Source organism: Penicillium citrinum (assembly GCF_028827155.1).
Source record: "Penicillium citrinum strain IBT 23319 chromosome Unknown utg000008l:1.0-2707905.0:1.0-2709502.0, whole genome shotgun sequence".
NCBI classification, from domain to species: Eukaryota; Fungi; Ascomycota; class Eurotiomycetes; order Eurotiales; family Aspergillaceae; genus Penicillium; species Penicillium citrinum.
Genome location: NW_026622693.1, coordinates 527881 through 541392, shown reverse-complemented (window position 1 = coordinate 541392; position 13512 = coordinate 527881). Strand labels below are relative to the sequence as shown.

Genomic DNA, 13512 nt, shown 5'->3' with positions numbered 1-13512 from the left:
AGGGTGTAAGTGAACGAGCCGTGGAGAAGAAATCGTGCATATTGGCATGAGCCTCAGGTAAATTATTCTCGTGCTGATTTGCTGCAGCTCGGAGGGACCCCTGCTTTTTAACCCGGTGATCGGCAGTCAAGGGGGAAACCACTTTGGAAGTTTTGAATATTTATGAGTTTGGGGCTGGCGCTTAAGTGGGATTCATCCATGAAGGAGTAACGAATATTCCCCATTTAGAAGATTAACCCAGGCGCCCGTCATCGTGGCTTGTTTGATAGATGATTATCCTCATCTTTGGGAGAGTCCAGGGCGATGAGAAGACTGTTTGTGATTGACACTCGCAATTTGGGGGCGATGCAGCTTGGAATTAGTTCGACCCACCGTGACTTGAAGGAATGTGTGACAGAACAGTATTTTGTTTGATATAAGAGGATATCCCAGTGTGAGGTTGAACCCGGTCAAATGTTATCATCTCGAAGTATCCATTTGTGGATGCAGTACATATCCAATGTCCGATTTTGCTGAACACTTCATGGAGAAGTTAGTAGGTTATACTCAATTACTACTATTTGATTGATGATAGACCTATGTAAATCGATATCATACGCAGTGTATTGTAGAGACCTACGGCCAGAACCTCCCATTTCTCTAATTCGTTTCAAAAAAAAATACGGAGTTGACAGCGGGAGGATTTCATCAGAACATTAAATGAGCTATTTGATCCCAAACCGATGGATCGAGCATCTCGTGGGGGGGGGGCCAAACAGGCCGCGGTGGGGTCACCAGCCGAGGTGGGCAAAAGATGGACAAATGGAACTGCCAATTCATCAGGATGATCGAACTCTATTGGGTTTGAAATCTCCTTAATTGTACGGAGTAGAAGCGTAACAACATCTCAAGTCATCAAAGATCACGTAAGTCGAGGGAACACATCAGGTCGTATCATTTCACAGGCGAGATTTAATACTTTGGCCCCCTTCCCAAGCCTCTCCCGCCTCAAGTGTCTGCCAGCCAGATACCGCACCAGCCTCAACACAGAGCATCTTCTGATACGCTTCATCGGGGCCAAAGTCCGCCATACCCTTTGCCTTTTCGATCCATGGGTTCCAAACAACGACGTCGGTGAGACCCTCGCGGGTGATAGAGAAGAGAGGCTTGTCGTCTTTGGCGGATGAGATGATAATCGGCACGGCGGGGTCGAGTTCTTTGTAGACGCGGTCGGTTTCTTCGGTGATGGCCAGTGCGGCGGATGTCTCGGTGTGTGAGCTTCCATTGCGGGTCTTGTCGGCGTAGATCTTGGATTCGAGGTTCTTGACGCGAATGTTGGAGATATCCTATTGTGCCTGTTAGGACAGAGTACAGAGCACCAAGACAGTCATGACAATGACAATAAACGAAAGGTGTCTGTATCCCTCATACCTGAATATCAAAGTAGGTGTGCATGAGGACCTGGAACTCGAAATTCTGCTTGCCCTCATTGCGAACCTGTAGTGATGTCTCAAGTGTATCTTTCGTCAAGGTAACGCTATACACCAGACCAAACTCAAAGGGCCAAGCCTTCCGGGACTCCTCGGTCAACATGCTATGCGACAATCCAAAGTCCAGCTTCACGGCAAGATCAGCTTTCTCTTTACCCGCAGTCTCGGCAGATTCGGAAGCAGACTTGCCCAAGAACTCCCAGTTGGAATTCCGAGCGAAGCCGTGTTGAGGGAGGGAAGATGTTGCGTGGTTCGGAGGCGGAGGGCCGAAGACCTGTTAATATCATCAGGATATTTTGATCATTTCATGCTGTTTGAGAGCTCCAAAGGAATGAACATACCGGGAAGACAAGTGGAATACCACCACGAATAGGCTTAGATCCATCGAGATGGGCCTTTTGGCTCAAGAATAGCTGTTCCTGACCATTGCATTTCCATGAAGTCACGGTGGCTCCATACAGTTGAACGGTGACAGACTCGCCGGATGGTAAGCTTGTCTCGACTACATTATCTTTAATGGAAATAGTGGGCTGGGGGAGAGAACCGCCCACTCCGATGGCAGATGGCTTCTTGGATCGATCCATGGTGGAATTGTAGAGAAAGGTGAGAAATGACAAAAGACAAAAAGGGAAAAAGCGCTGGAGTTGAAGTTGCAGTTGGAGTTGAGGGGGGGAACTGCCCCACTTCTTCCCCTCAACTTCACCTTTTCACCTTTTTATATCACTTCAATACTTCAACACCTCCTACGATGATGTGAATTCGGAAAACTGTCTTTCATTGGATTATATTCTGGATAATACAGCTACAACTAACCATGCTGCAGCATTGAAGACGTCTGTCCCTCCATACTAACCCCCTCAATCTGCTCAATCTCCTCAGTCGTCAACCTCCATCCCAACGCTTGTATATCCTGCTCAGCCTGTTCAGGATTTCGTATACCAACCAACGGAACAACACCTTTATTAATCGAATAATTCAATGCAACCGCAGGAACAGGAACCCGGCGTTTACCCGCAATAGCCTTGAGCACATTGATAGTCGGTTCTAACATATGCATCGGATAACTACTGAAACGCAATGTTCGACGAGGCTGGTTGAAACGCGAATATTTCCCCGTCAATCGACCCTCAGCTAAAGAAGCAAATCCCTGAAAACAAATACTTCGTTTCTTACACTCGCGAATCATACCACTTGTTTCGGGAAGACGGCGGATAATGGAATACTCGCATTGTGAGACGGCGAGGGGAACTTCGTTTTTTGCTAGTTCGTCATACATTTTAATCATTTCGTCTGTGTTGTAATTTGCGACTCCGACGGCACGTGTGAGGCCGGATTCGATACATTCTGTCAATCCTTTTACGACGGTTGATATCATGCTTGGGTGGATTGGTCCGTGGACGAGGTAGATATCCACGTATTCAAGACCAAGTCGACTAAGTGATCCCTCTAGCATTTTCTTAGGACCACTTGATTGAAATAGTGTGTTTTTGAGAGTCGATGTGGAGTGCCACTTGGTTTGTACAACGAACGAATCGCGAGGCATTCCTTCAAAAAGTGTGCCGCAGATTCTTTCACTTTCTCCATCACCATATGCCTGTGCGGTGTCAACGAATGTCAATCCAACCTCTTTCAATTTCTGCCACGCTGCGTGGATCTTTGGAAGATCTCGAGTTGCATTGTATCCAAAGGTGGCTTTGTCGCCCCATGACCAGGCACCGATGCTCATATATGGGATAAGAATATCCTGTCTGCCCCGACCATGCAGTGCCATTCGCGTTTGTGAATTTGGTATAAGATCGGGAGGTAGTACTTGGAATGGATCACTTAGATTGGGGTCCACTGGTCGAGGATGTGGCGAGTGTATGCCTTCTGTTGCTGACAGGCCTGATGCAAGACCAGCTTGCATCATGTACTGCGTTCCAGGTGTAGCCATGCTGTAGTTGATATTCCGTAGGAATCAATTAATCGAGATAAACAAGATGAACTTGTTTATAGTATGAGTATACATCTTTATCTTAAATTTCACTTTATATGAACCCGAATCTTGGGTGGCGCGCTCCGCCACTGGGCATCATAGTGACATTCAGAGCCACCACTCACCCAGACTAGATCTCAGGTAATTCTCCATAGCTTGGGGCCATCCTCTCCTTGGCTGGCGATTGCAACTATGTCCAACTATATGCCTTGGTTTTCGGGGGGGGGGGGTGGCGATCAGATGGCCACATTAAAGAAACCAGCAGGATAGGACAAGTATTAGCACAACAGGGACAGCCCGGGTATAACAGATCGTGCTGAAGTAAGATTGACTGCATCATTGCTCCATTTCTATAGATGTCACAGGAAGTGGTATGTGTAAAAAGTCGGTTTATGTACATCATGTTCGATTTGGCGCTGTTTGTGGTGGAGAATGCGCTAGATGACCGAAATTCATGATACGGGCTCCAAATATTCGGCCACCATATCACTCTCATATATAAGAGCTGGGGCCATTTAAGTGCTCTTTCGCGACTAATCGCTATCAGCATCATCGGGCAATTCTTCGAATCTTCCCGCCTCGACAGCCTGTCTGACGGGGTTCTCAACGCCCAATAGGCCATTGGCTCTCGCCCTTTTTCGATGTTAGAACAATGTGAATACTATAGGCTGCAATGTTCGTACCTTTCAAACAACACAAACAGTCTCTCTGCTTCGCGTTCCTTTTCCTCCATAGTCATAGGAGGACCCGTATCTGCTGGTTCGGCGGTCCATCGCTGGCCAGTTATAGGGTTCACATCCGGGTCCAGCCCTTCATTATTGGTTGCATATGCCTCGCGAGCAGTTTGGGGGATTTCCATGCCACGGGATGCAAGGAAACCTGCAGCAAATCCATAACCAATGCGACGAGTCAGATTCTCTGCATCCTTTCCAGAAAGAACAAACATAAGCTCTGAGATGCCTGTTTTCAAATTAGGGTAAGGGCTAGTTGACAGCTGCAGAAGCTTCGAAGAAAGAGTGTCGGATTGACCGATTGGCTGGCTGCGGTCATTATCCTCTGGTAAGAGTAGCCATTGCATGTATTTACGAGCTCCGTCTGGCGCCACCTCATGTACCACTATAAGGGAGTGCAGAAGTGGGATGGCTTTCTCTTCTAATTCCCCGGGGCCATATAGTGAGACTGCCTGATCGAGAATATTTATCAATTTATCCACGTTGCAGTTTTTATCGAATGTCGGGAAGAGAGTACTACTGTCAAAGTTTTTACCCTTCTTCCCTTCAAGATCGAGAACGGAGAGGCAGTTGATCAGGTAACTGAGAAGCCCATCCAGGGGCTTTGCGGGAATTTCAATGCGGCTGATAATCTTCAGAATATGTGTGATAGAAGGTGAAAATGAGGTGGCCAAGTCGGGATAGATCTTGGAGACGTTGAAGATGACTTTGAGGGTATCGATGAGGGCCAATTCATCCATTTGTGACAGCGAAGCCCGTCCAGACCTGGGAAATTGTTTCGCGTGTCGGGAGAGTTGCTGGATCTGTCAGTGCCTGAATGAGGGAGGGCGGGCCATTCCATATCAACTCACGTAGTTCACATTATCTCCCAGAGAGTGCTCTCTGATCAACATCTCATAATCCAAGGTAGTGTCGTAGGTGGCCAGGAAGAGGATGCGACTCGCGACCATCTCGTCATCGGAACACTCGGTCCTCAGTCGTTCGGCCAGTCTGCCGGCGTATCCAGTGTTCACGAAAATCTGTCGCATTTTCGGATCGAGCAACAGAGCATTTGCCACGCCACGCAATGCAGCTCGACGGACATCAGCCGTCTCTCCATCGACTCCATATTGCATCAGCGTGTTGATTCCCTGCATCATTCGTCAGATCTCCCTTTTTATATGCCTTATAGTTTTGCGATGTCACCGCCGTACATTGCTGCAATAGATAGGACCGGCTTCGGCTGGATTCGTACCATGTTGGCGCACTGCAAGCAGAATCTGGACGCGGTCTATAACAAAGGTAGGCAAGGTTATTTTGACGGTCACACGGAGTCGACAGGGTTGAATGTGAACTCACGCGCCGACGTAAGGTGGTTGTCTTGTAGATCCTTTTGGAGAGTTTCCATCAGTTGGGGCAAGTTAATAGGGTTCCCTAATTTTGCTGTTAGGTTTCTTTCCGCATATATGGGACCTGGGATTCCTCAACTCACCCGTGCCCTGGAGCTGGCCATTTGCCATCATCTTGTTAGGAGGCCTGCTTGGAGTACCCAGAGTAAATAGGGTACTTTATGGTGAGATAAATGCGAGCTCTCCAGGATATTACCAGAGGGGTCGGCAATATCTTTTGTTTGCCAAGCAGAGAACTCGCTCGGTTTAAGATATTCGCAGAAATGAACTTAGGAGGGAGAGAAGAAAAGGAAGCGCGGGGAAGACCCAAGGAAGAACGAGCCCCACCGGAGCTTCTTGGTTCTTCAAGTAAATCCAAGTACTATACAGTTTGATTATTTGTACTAATAACACACCACTTAAAATGAATGACTATATTGATACAATGAGAGGACGTTCTATTTTCTGGGATTTCTTTTTTATGTTCTTTTCCTCAACCAATTACAACAAAACGTACAGTATAGTTCACCCAATACTACAGCTGCTCCTACAAATCATAATATTCCAGTTACAACACACTCTATCAATTAAAATCAATGGACCTAGTATGTACTCCATCTTATCTCTAATATTTCATCATCCCTGATTATCACAAGTCTAGTTGTATTCTTGTACAGCTTATGGTTGATCTATGCAATGCTGCCTTAATGCCTGAACTCGCGCCACTTTACGCGATTCCGCGACGAGCGCGTCCGAACTTTACTTTTCCTTCTGATACGCCAAAAGCTGATCCATCCATCTTCCTCCCCTTCTTCCATCTTCATGGATGACACCACCCCATTGATTCTCTCCTTCTACCCTATTCCCGCCCAGCAATGGTTTTGAGTTTTTTTCTTCTTCCTTTTTCATTTCTATAGAAGAGAGAAAAATAAAACCATGGTGGAGACCCTCGGTCCTCTCCCTGCTCGTCCGCCAACACCTCCGAGACCGGGTCCCCGAATCGATCAGAATCAAGAGCTTGAACGTACTCCAATTACCGCGCAGACCCCGGGAGACACGCCTCAACAGGCGCATTCTTCTAGGGCTCCTCCGTCAAGTCGGGGCTCGAAGCGCGTGACCTTCTCACCATGGCTGCACACCGAGATACACTCGCCCTGGAATGCTAAATCAACTGACGTGAAGGAGAGTCCGCACCACGGGAGTCCTTTATCATCCGATGTGCGACCCTTCAAATCTATCCTGAAAGAAACTGGTTCCCCGATACCCGTTTGGTCGCCGAATGTCGATAAATTCACCACCGAATCCCTCGATATGCTCCTCGAATCCGTCATCCAACAGCTGGCGGGCGAGTCAATATCGTCTCGTCTTGACGCTTATATGCAATTCTTTGGTGCGCTCAGAACATATGATGGAATTCCTTCCGGTAGAGACGTCGCGGAGAAGCTAGGTATGATAACTGGGTTTATACAGCGCGATGTCAATCGCGACTTGATCAATGGTGCGCCGTTAGATACGAACCTCGCCAACCAGGCTCTGAAGCTGTCCGCCGCTTTTGTCTGGCATAATGATATCTCTACACTTTTACCGGAAGATTTCAAGGTCTTTATTGTCGAGCACGCGATCACTTGTCTTCAGGAAGGCAAAATTCCTAAATCTGTCTTGACCCATTACATGTCCATCCTCTCCACTCAAAACTTCGGCATCAAAATCATGAACAATACCCGCGTCACTCGCCTTCTTACAGCATTGCAGGACGTCACCAACCACGTCACCGGGAAGGCGATAGCTCTGCACCGACTAAGCATATACCAGCGGTTGTTCGTTCAGTCCAAATCTACATTTGTCTCCCAAGCTTCTCTCTGGATTGAGCAGCTCATCTTTGGGTTGCTTCATCCCATGAAAGACAATCGACTAAAGGCCATTGCTCTGGGTTTCCAAATTGCGCTGACGATGGGACCGAACCTTGTCTTATCGAAAAGCATTCGCGAGCTTTTCGATAGGCCCCTTGAAAAGGATCGAAAGCTTGTGACGGAGATTCGGGAACGAATGTCGCGTATGATAGCCACCTTGGAAAGCGGTGTCCATGTTCCTCAGATCTGGAGCATCATTATCCTTCTTCTGCGGAACAAGTCGCGCAGTCTGGATCAATGGGATCACTTCAAGGAATGGGTACTTGTGCTTCAGAAGTGCTTCAACTGTAGCGAACCAGCCATCAAAGCCCAGGCAATCATTGGCTGGAACCGCTTCGTTAATGCCGTTGGACCCGGAGAGTCTACAAGCCGCTCGCTACTGAAGATGCTAGGAAAGCCCGTTCTCTCACAATTTGAACGCAAAAAGGCAGAGAAGTCGGGATCATCCACAACCTCACTGGCTCTGGCAAGTTATCATAACCTTATATATTACGCCTTTCGCCCATCACCCTCTCACCAGTACCTCGACTCAGTGTGGGAGGAGTATGTCTCTTTTCCCTTCACAAGTATTTTCTCCACATCTCCCGCTCTGAGCGACAGTGCTTCTCGTGTATTGGTGAATCTATTATGGGCCTCGCAGGCTAAAGTTTGGACAGAGGACCGCGTGAATGATTCTACTAGGATCGAAGCTGAGGAATTGCCCTCTGTGGACCCGAGATGGGTGCGATCAAGAGCTGCATCAGTTGTGAGAGTGTTTGAGTCCCTTCTCAAGTCCTCTCTATGGAATGAAGATCACCTCGAGAAGTCAAATATTGCTCTTGCCTGGACCAGCTTCTCTAGTGCTATGTCTGTTGCTTCGAACAAGGAAATAACACCATCGGGTGAATCGGTGCAAGCGATTGCAAGTGTTCTTGGGCTCTTAAATCGTCTTTGGTCCACTGGGCCGTCGTCCCTCAACGCTGTGGGCGACAACTCCACTGATATCTTTTTCGAGAGATTTCGATTCCTGTCAACAACAATGATCTCGTCTCTTGGTGGCATTTGTTTCACGGAGAAACTCTTAATCAAAACCACCGAGGAAACTTTCCAAACTGCTACTACGCCAACACGAGACTCGACAGCGGGGACCACTCCAGACAGCCCTATTCTACACCTTTTACGGACAGTCAGCTCTACTGGTTTTATCTCAACGCCAACACCATCATATACAGCTCTCGTGAATAATGTCGTGGAAGCTGCCTGCAAAAGTAAAATCTCTCGTGGTTCTCGTCTTGAGCTTCTCCGGCAATGTGCGAATCTCGCCACCATCCAAGTCAAGTCAACATTCAGTACTCAATCTTTTTCTGCGGTCGTATGGAAGGCAAGTGCAGGAGCAGCCGCAGATGCTTTGCAATCATTTCCGATCGAGTCTTCTCGCGAGCGTGATGGCTCTGTCTCCCGAGACTACGAAAATATCAGCAAAATTCTCGCAGCTGGCGTACAGATCTCAACCGCTTTTCCAGAGTGGGCATATCTCCTAGAGTCTTTTATTCGCGTGGTTCGAACAGAAAAGGGCGATCGCGCTCTTGCCACTCTCGTCGTGGAGCCCGTCGCCGAAAGTCTTGCATCGCTTCCTCTCCGTGATACTTATTTCCCCGCGACGGCATTGCTTAACCATTCCATGTCCATTCCTTTCATGCAAGACAGCAGCTTGACGATGGAGACTGTCTCGCAACAGGAAATTGTACCCCCCTTTCCCTTTAAATTCATGGATGTTATCGAGAAAACCCTACAATCAGCATATGAGACATTCAATCCATCGGAAACCCATGGTCTCCCAGGCTTACTGGAATCCTTGACGTCTTTATTGGGCTCCGGTATTCCGACATTTCGAGTTCAGACCTTGGAATTTCTCCAAACTTCTCTTGCTCTTTGGATCAAAGACGAACATTCCAAGGTGGATTTTACGCGCGGTGCGGATAGTCGGATTATGACTGCGGTAGGTAGCTCTTTTTTCATTCTGTGATATCTAAACTGACTTGTTATTAAGTGTCGCGCACTGTCTTCCGCCGTCATCAATGTCCTACAAACTTCCGTGCCCGATCATTTGACTGCTCTCCAGAAGTTTGAGATCATCATCTGTGCGGGTCTTGAATCACCCCATCAATCACGAAACAACCGGTTCGTAGACTTTTGGTCCTCAACTGCCAGCTCAGCTGATCCTTCCGCCTCGCAAACCAGCATGGGTCAATCTTTAGCGAAGGCTGCCGTGGCATCCTCATCCAATGCTGGACCTCAGGATGAAATTTCACAGGTAAAACAAACTGTCTGTTCTGTGATCATCAGAATTCTAATAGCGGACGCTCTAGGACCTCAACTATGAACAACCGATTAATGTATCAGCTGCACCCCAATATAATGATAAACGACACTCAACCCGCGCGTCACAGGCTCGATCTGCGAACCTCAACTCGTCACCGGTCGTTCACCTAGAGCAACAACCATCTTTTGAAACCACCGAGTCGAATGATGAGCCTCAGCTTCCGGCTAATTCGCAAGAACAAGTCTCCCGAGATTCTGTCATGGAAGATGCGCCCACCGTGCAGCCCCAGGCCAACAGACGTGAAATGTTCAAAATGATTGAATCTATCCGTTCCTCATCTCCCGCAAACACACCTGGGAAATCAGGATATGAAACCCCCGTCCATTTACGCCGATTCCAGGCTTCCAATGCTGCCCTTGCAATTCCTCTCACTCCCACTCTCGCTCCAACGGAAAATTATGAGGGTTTCATTGGATCGTCCCCTACACCTGCCACCAGGGATCCAACTCCAGCAACCAATAAGGAATTCCCTGTGCTGAAGGTCCCCGAGATAACAATGGCCGACTCGTCTGATCTCCCTTCGTCACCCCCAGAAGTGACATCCCGAAGTCCAAGCCCGCAGAAGCAGCGCAGTAAGCGACCCTCTCGGAAAGAGCGCGCCCGAGCTGCGAAGGCCAAGAGAAGTATGTTGCAGAGCTCCGGTGAATATCAAAATGTCTCCAACGGCCCTGCCAAGTCTGATATTGATTCGGTGATGGCTTCAGCGCCTTCTCAACCTGAGGCCCAAGGCGAGTCAAAGGAAATCGAGGATGTTCCTCAGGTAGATGAAAGGCCTCCTAGTCGACGAACTCGGTCTGCACTCGGTCAAAGCTTTGACAACAGTCCATTTCCCGTCCCGCCGGTGACAGTTGAGACCCCCGGCAAATCTAAGGAGGCACCAGCTACGCAAACACCTCAATCCAAGTCCGCCTCAAAGCGAAAAAGAACCAAGAATGCCGCCCGATCCGCCAGGAATAATCGCCAGCGAAGTGAGCAGGCTTCTGCTGTAGCCTTCAATGCTTTGGTACCACCGGAGCAGAATATGGACTCGTCTAGCGAGGAAATGGAAACTCAGATTGCTTCTCAGCTAGAGCAAGACCTCGAATCTGCTGTTGATATAGGCAGCCATATAGACATTGTTGGCAGCATTCAGCCGGCTGAAGAGCAATCCAACAAGCAAATCTCTAAAAAGAGGAAACGTGAAGAGGATGGGTCCCAGGAGGCTCGCACAGCCAATGCCAAGGAGCGACGCCGATCGACTAGACTTACGTCGACGAAGGACGAAGCCCAAGTTGATGTAGAAAACACCGAGCCAGATACATTGCAAGATCTTCCTCAAAATACCGCTGCCAATCTGGAGACAAATACACCACGTCGCTCAACTCGCAGTTCTCAGCGCAAGGACGAGCCTGTTACTGAGGAGTCTCTCCCTGCCACCCAAGTTTCCGAGTCACAAGATCCAGTCCAGGAGTCGGTGCCCCCACAGCCATCTTCGAAACGATCCCGCAAGTCTCTGCGCCTGGAGGACCAACACCCAACGTCTGTCCCCGAAGAAGTGCCTACCAGATCTAAGTCGCAGCGCTCCCGCTCGTCGCGGTCCACTCGAAATGGGGCCCGGTCTCAAGATCAGCATACTGAAGCAGACTCCCAGCCTTCTCAAAATCAACTTGACTCGCAGGAAGTGGTTCCTGAAAGTATAATTACCGAAGGAAAGTCGGCGATGCCCGAGCCCTCGCTTGTCCCTACTGAGCAGGCACCTGATTCCCAAAACACAGCTAAAGCAGCTCAGCTTACTATATCCCACTCGGATGTACAAGCTATGGACCTCGATGGGGCTACCCAGGAAGACTCAATGCTCCTGTCCCAACCAACCACAAGTATACTCACTACTGAAGTCCAAAACGAACCATCTCCAATTCTTGAAACGGGCACTAGTGAAACTGGCATCACTTCTGCCTTACAAAGAATTCTGGGCGATATGAAAACCACCACTTTGAGCCCCGATGCTCTCCGCCAGGTCGATGACCTTCTCTTCAATATCCGCGTCGCAGCCCACGATGCATCACGTCGAACTTTAGCATAGCGATGGCGTTTCATGGAATTATAAGTTTCTGACCTTTTGATGTTGTTCATTCAATTCGGGGCTCGTCTCGATTCCCTTCATGCATATTACATACCTAAAAATAAGCGATCACTGCATCATGTTTTGGCATTCGGCGGGGATTAATTGATTATTCGAAGTTGCTTTGGCTACACCTTTGTACTCTGTACTTTATCTATTTCCATTCGACGAGGGTTTTGTCAAAGAATACAAACTTCTTTTATGTTGAAAATATGCTTCAACCCAGTGACCTAGTAGGTCAGCCACCAGACTACACTATCCAATCGACTTAAATATTCATCTCCCATCGATGTCGGACTTTGGTTTTTTTTATAGTCTACACAAGCAATATTTGTTTTGCAGGAAACTGCTAGAATCGCCCACAAAAGCGGAGGCCAATGACGTCGTGCGAGCAAAAAGACGGCAGAATCGCTCTCCGCCCGGAAAAAAATGTTCGCGGGGCAGAGTCAATTCCCCCCACTTCCAATCCACTGGCATTCTTTAAGTTGAAATCATCTCACTTTTATAATCCGTGTGGAATTACTCCCGAAATCACCGCCATTATGTCTAAGACATTCGATGCTGAGAATGCCGAGAACTTCGAGGATGTACGTTGTTCCTGACCTTAGAGCGGTGGTACCTGAAGCGGCATGATCAAGTGTACAATGACTAACCTGTTCTACAGATGGAGAAGCAGTTCGCTGTGAAGGGTACGTGACAACTTGGATCCAATATGTGGAATTGCCTATGCATAGGTACATACATACTCCTTGCGTTCCGAAGGCTGACACTTCCACTCATTTCTACAGCCGTCGAACACCTCATGACATACTGGGCCATTCTCGAGAAGGTCAAGGGCTCTCAGCTGCGTCTGACCAAGATGGACGACGAAATTCACGAGTCGTTCAAGAAGGAATTCCCCGACTTTGATCCCGCCGCCACCATCAATGAAGATGATATGAAGAGCAAGGCTGGCAAGGAGAAGTGGCGCAACTGGGTGAACCAGTTTGAGAAGAAAATTGAGGACTTCAACTTTGGAACTATCATCCGTACCCGTGCCGACGCCGAGTACGACCAAGACACCACTATCTTCGGTGTGCGCATGCAGTTTTACGCTGTTGAGATTGCCCGGTATGTACCCTCCTTAACATTAAAGTACGAGCTTGAAGGAAGACACTAACGCATTTCCTCCCAGTAACCGCGCCGGTCTGAATGACTGGATCTATGAGCGTAACCAGAAATAGATTAGTGCTGGATTGCATTGTTTCTTTTCTTCTTTTTCTCCGCCATGCTCGATATGAAACAAGCATGGTTCCACATCCGGCCCGACACCCGACGGCATGAACCGACCTTTTTCTTCTTGCTCCATGATGCAACGGTTGCGCGCGGTCTCGTGGTCTTGTTGGCTTGGATGATGACTAGATGGGTATGGGTGACTGTTATGATCTATAGACAAAATGATTTTATTTGTTCCATAGGATCTGGCTGAGTTGGACTTGGTCGGGTCTCCCCTTTAGGGGACTTCGTGGGCGCTTGGCAATATACCCGCAAATAAACCGCATTACTACGAAGACTTAACTCTTTATTTCCGTCTGAATGTTTCTAATCTCTATGAAAG

General features: G+C 48.3%; 5 protein-coding genes across 5 annotated transcripts; 2 read left to right on the top strand and 3 right to left on the bottom strand.

Annotated features, from left to right (window-relative positions):
• Positions 1 to 938: 938 nt before the first annotated feature.
• Positions 939 to 2053, bottom strand: N7469_008638 (D-hexose-6-phosphate mutarotase; the record flags this gene model as incomplete). The annotated part of the gene is made up of 3 exons (XM_056647556.1): positions 939 to 1325; positions 1411 to 1743; positions 1811 to 2053. The coding sequence occupies 3 exons, from the start codon at positions 2051 to 2053 to the stop codon at positions 939 to 941; spliced, it is 963 nt and encodes a 320-aa protein (XP_056497321.1).
• Positions 2054 to 2277: 224 nt separating this feature from the next.
• N7469_008637 (aldo/keto reductase) lies at positions 2278 to 3402 on the bottom strand (the record flags this gene model as incomplete). The annotated part of the gene is made up of 1 exon (XM_056647555.1): positions 2278 to 3402. The coding sequence occupies one exon, from the start codon at positions 3400 to 3402 to the stop codon at positions 2278 to 2280; it is 1125 nt and encodes a 374-aa protein (XP_056497320.1).
• Positions 3403 to 3977: 575 nt separating this feature from the next.
• N7469_008636 (synembryn) lies at positions 3978 to 5677 on the bottom strand (the record flags this gene model as incomplete). Its single annotated transcript, XM_056647554.1, has 6 exons — positions 3978 to 4077; positions 4128 to 4972; positions 5027 to 5305; positions 5369 to 5445; positions 5514 to 5588; positions 5647 to 5677. 6 exons carry the CDS (start codon positions 5675 to 5677, stop codon positions 3978 to 3980), a joined length of 1407 nt encoding a protein of 468 aa, XP_056497319.1.
• An 801-nt stretch (positions 5678 to 6478) lies between these two features.
• On the top strand, positions 6479 to 11876 carry N7469_008635 (uncharacterized protein; the record flags this gene model as incomplete). The annotated part of the gene is made up of 3 exons (XM_056647553.1): positions 6479 to 9430; positions 9482 to 9745; positions 9801 to 11876. The coding sequence occupies 3 exons, from the start codon at positions 6479 to 6481 to the stop codon at positions 11874 to 11876; spliced, it is 5292 nt and encodes a 1763-aa protein (XP_056497318.1).
• Positions 11877 to 12457: 581 nt separating this feature from the next.
• Positions 12458 to 13138, top strand: N7469_008634 (polysaccharide biosynthesis domain-containing protein; the record flags this gene model as incomplete). Its single annotated transcript, XM_056647552.1, has 4 exons — positions 12458 to 12502; positions 12580 to 12604; positions 12704 to 13025; positions 13090 to 13138. 4 exons carry the CDS (start codon positions 12458 to 12460, stop codon positions 13136 to 13138), a joined length of 441 nt encoding a protein of 146 aa, XP_056497317.1.
• Positions 13139 to 13512: the final 374 nt, after the last annotated feature.